The 2,459-nt window shown below is 50.3% G+C and overlaps 1 protein-coding gene across 1 annotated transcript; it reads right to left on the bottom strand.

Moving 5' to 3' along the window:
- Positions 1-322: 322 nt before the first annotated feature.
- Positions 323-2,459, bottom strand: LOC127903066 (uncharacterized). The gene is made up of 2 exons (XM_052443722.1): positions 1,619-2,459; positions 323-1,509 (listed from the first exon to the last, which is right to left on the bottom strand). The coding sequence occupies exons 1-2, from the start codon at positions 2,457-2,459 to the stop codon at positions 323-325; spliced, it is 2,028 nt and encodes a 675-aa protein (XP_052299682.1).

Raw genomic sequence — 2,459 nt, 5'->3', positions numbered from 1 at the left:
AGGCAACAAAGTGCCTGCTTCTGCTCGGTCAACAAAGGACCAGCAGCTAATTTTTCGTAAATTTTATTAAGGCAAATAAGTGCCTGCTTCTGCTCGGTCAACAAAGGACCAGCAGCTAATTTTTCGTAAATTTTATTAAGGCAAATGAGTGTCTGCTTCTGCTCGGTCAACGAAAGACCAGCAGCTAATTTTTCGAAAAATTTTGCTAAATGCAAGTAAACACCAGACAAGAGATCCAATAGAAAGTATCTGAAAATCTCATAAATGTTCAATTCTTTATCAAACGAATACAACTCAAGAGTTCATACAAAAAAAAAGGGGCCTAAAGATTATGAGAGTCAGCGGCTCCAGCAGCTGAAAAATCAGCGACCTCGGGAGGTAAAGGGTCAGTAGTCTCAGGAGGTGGGGGATCAGCATTACCGGGAGGTGCAGGCACGGATCCTTGACCTACTTCGAAAGCACGTCCCCCAATTTCCTCCTCCTGCGCCCTATCCAAAGGAGCCTCCACCTGATCCTGCTCACCCTGCTCCTTATCTCCCTGGCTGGCCCCAGCCATATACCTCTCCACCCCAGATTCCAGCTTGCTCATGTCGAGCTCGGGGTATTCTTCCTTGAGTACAGACATGATACACTTATAGCTGAAAGCAACCCCGGAGTTGTACTCAGCATCCAACCGATCATCCACATCAGCGGATTTGCCTTTCTCTTCAGCCAGCTGGTCACTCAGGGATTTGATCTCTCCCTCAAGGGCGGTCCTCAAAGTATCCCTTTCACTTTGAGCAACTTGAAGGTCAGACTTTAGGCCACCCAACTCGTCCTCAAGATTGGAGGAGGTGGACTCAGCAACCGCAACCTTCTCCGCCAGCTCCAACATCTGCTGATTCAGTTCGGCCAGCTTCTCCTTGGAACGATCAGCAGAGTCAGCTTTCTTCTTCAGCTCCTGATTGTCAGCTTGAAGCTTCCTCTCATGGCGCGCGGCCCCGGCCTTGTAACACGAAACCATGGTGGCCAGCCTGAAGGATACTCTCTTAACAGAAGCAGCCAACTCTGAGAGGTCTATACTCTCAATGTCCTTCACCATCTTAGGCCCCACCGATCTTTTGTAATCCTTCTGATACAAGCTCAGGTAGTCGCCTTGTTCCCGAGATGGCAGAGAGGAGGATCGGTCCCCAGACTGGAGGCTGACCTCGGGACTCTTGTCAGAAATTCTCTCCCCACCACTCTTATGGGGCGGGGGAGGGGGCAGAGCAGGAACAGGAGCCTTGGATGGGCCTACGCTGGTTTTCTTCGGAGGAGGAGGTGGGTTGCTGGAGCTGCCTGAAGCTCGACCACGCTTTCTGGTCATAGCACTGAGAATCTTGTTATCCATCCCGGCAGCTATATCCACTAAGCCCGAGCCGACCAGACTTGTTGGTGACAGGAGGTCTTGGCAGGTAGACGCGTTCAATAGAGCCGTTTCCACCTGAAGTAAAGGCCGATCTTCAAGCCCCCCAATCAGACCCCACGATTCTGAAATAGCACAAAAGGTTAAAGAACTCAATAAGTAGCAATTTTATCAATAATATAGGCAAAAATGAACGACCTGGGGTGACAAAATTCGTTGGAAGGTAAATATCACCACTCAGCGAGTGAGCTGCTGGACACCAATTCCCCCCAGCAAAGAAGAATTTGTTCTTCCAATTTTTGCACGAGGAGGGGAAGCCGGTGATTGGTTTCCTCTTCGCAGAGCTCGACATGAAATAATACCAGCCTGCTTCCCTCGGGCTACTCCTCAGCTGGTATAGATGCTTCACTTCAACAAGGGAGGGCTCCTCTGATTCACACCTCTTCCACAACACATACATAGCCGAGAGAACCCTCCATCCATTGGGATGTAGCTGACCTGGGGCCAGGTGCATACCACCCAATATCTTAGCAAAATAACGTTGAAGGGGCAGTCGAGCTCCTAATTTGAAGCTCTCCAGGTGCATCGTCACATACCCCCGCGGAGGCCGACTGGGGACGTCACCTTTTCCTGGAACTACCAGGAGAACCTCTGAAGGAATGTCGTAAAGGTTCCTCAGCTTGAACAGATCGGTTTCGGTGGTAGCACAAGCTGTGTAGTCAATAGGGTAAGAATCCGCCTCTGCCCTATGACCAAGATGCCTTCTTTGAGGAGGTCTGCTCGGTCCGGAGCTGCTCCCCTCACCATCACCGACTCCTTCAGGAACCCTAACCCCACCATAGCTGTGGTTCTCACCAGAGCCCGAAGCAGGTCCGCCTCTATTACCTACAAGCTCTATTTCGGAGGAGGGAGAGACAATTAAGGGGCGTGGATACTCAAGGGTATCCCTCCCATGGGAAGGACCTACACTACTGGAGGGACCTAAAAAATCGGTGGGTATTGGCACGTTGAGGCCTGAATCCCCTGACTCTTCATCACCCTCATCAACAATTAATTTTCTTTTCCGGTTTGACAT

This window comes from Citrus sinensis, chromosome 6 (assembly GCF_022201045.2).
Source record: "Citrus sinensis cultivar Valencia sweet orange chromosome 6, DVS_A1.0, whole genome shotgun sequence".
Taxonomy (NCBI): domain Eukaryota; kingdom Viridiplantae; phylum Streptophyta; class Magnoliopsida; order Sapindales; family Rutaceae; genus Citrus; species Citrus sinensis.
Note: the sequence above shows the minus strand (reverse complement) of the source record. Positions and strands in the feature narration are given on the sequence as shown.

Excerpts from the sequence above, each read along its gene's own strand:
- LOC127903066 (XM_052443722.1), bottom strand. The coding sequence starts at position 2,459 with ATGTCAAACCGGAAAAGAAAATTAATTGTTGATGAGGGTGATGAAGAG. Across the intron at positions 1,510-1,618 it reads AGCAGCTCACTCGCTGAGTG|AATCGTGGGGTCTGATTGGG; the intron begins GTGATATTTACC and ends GTGCTATTTCAG.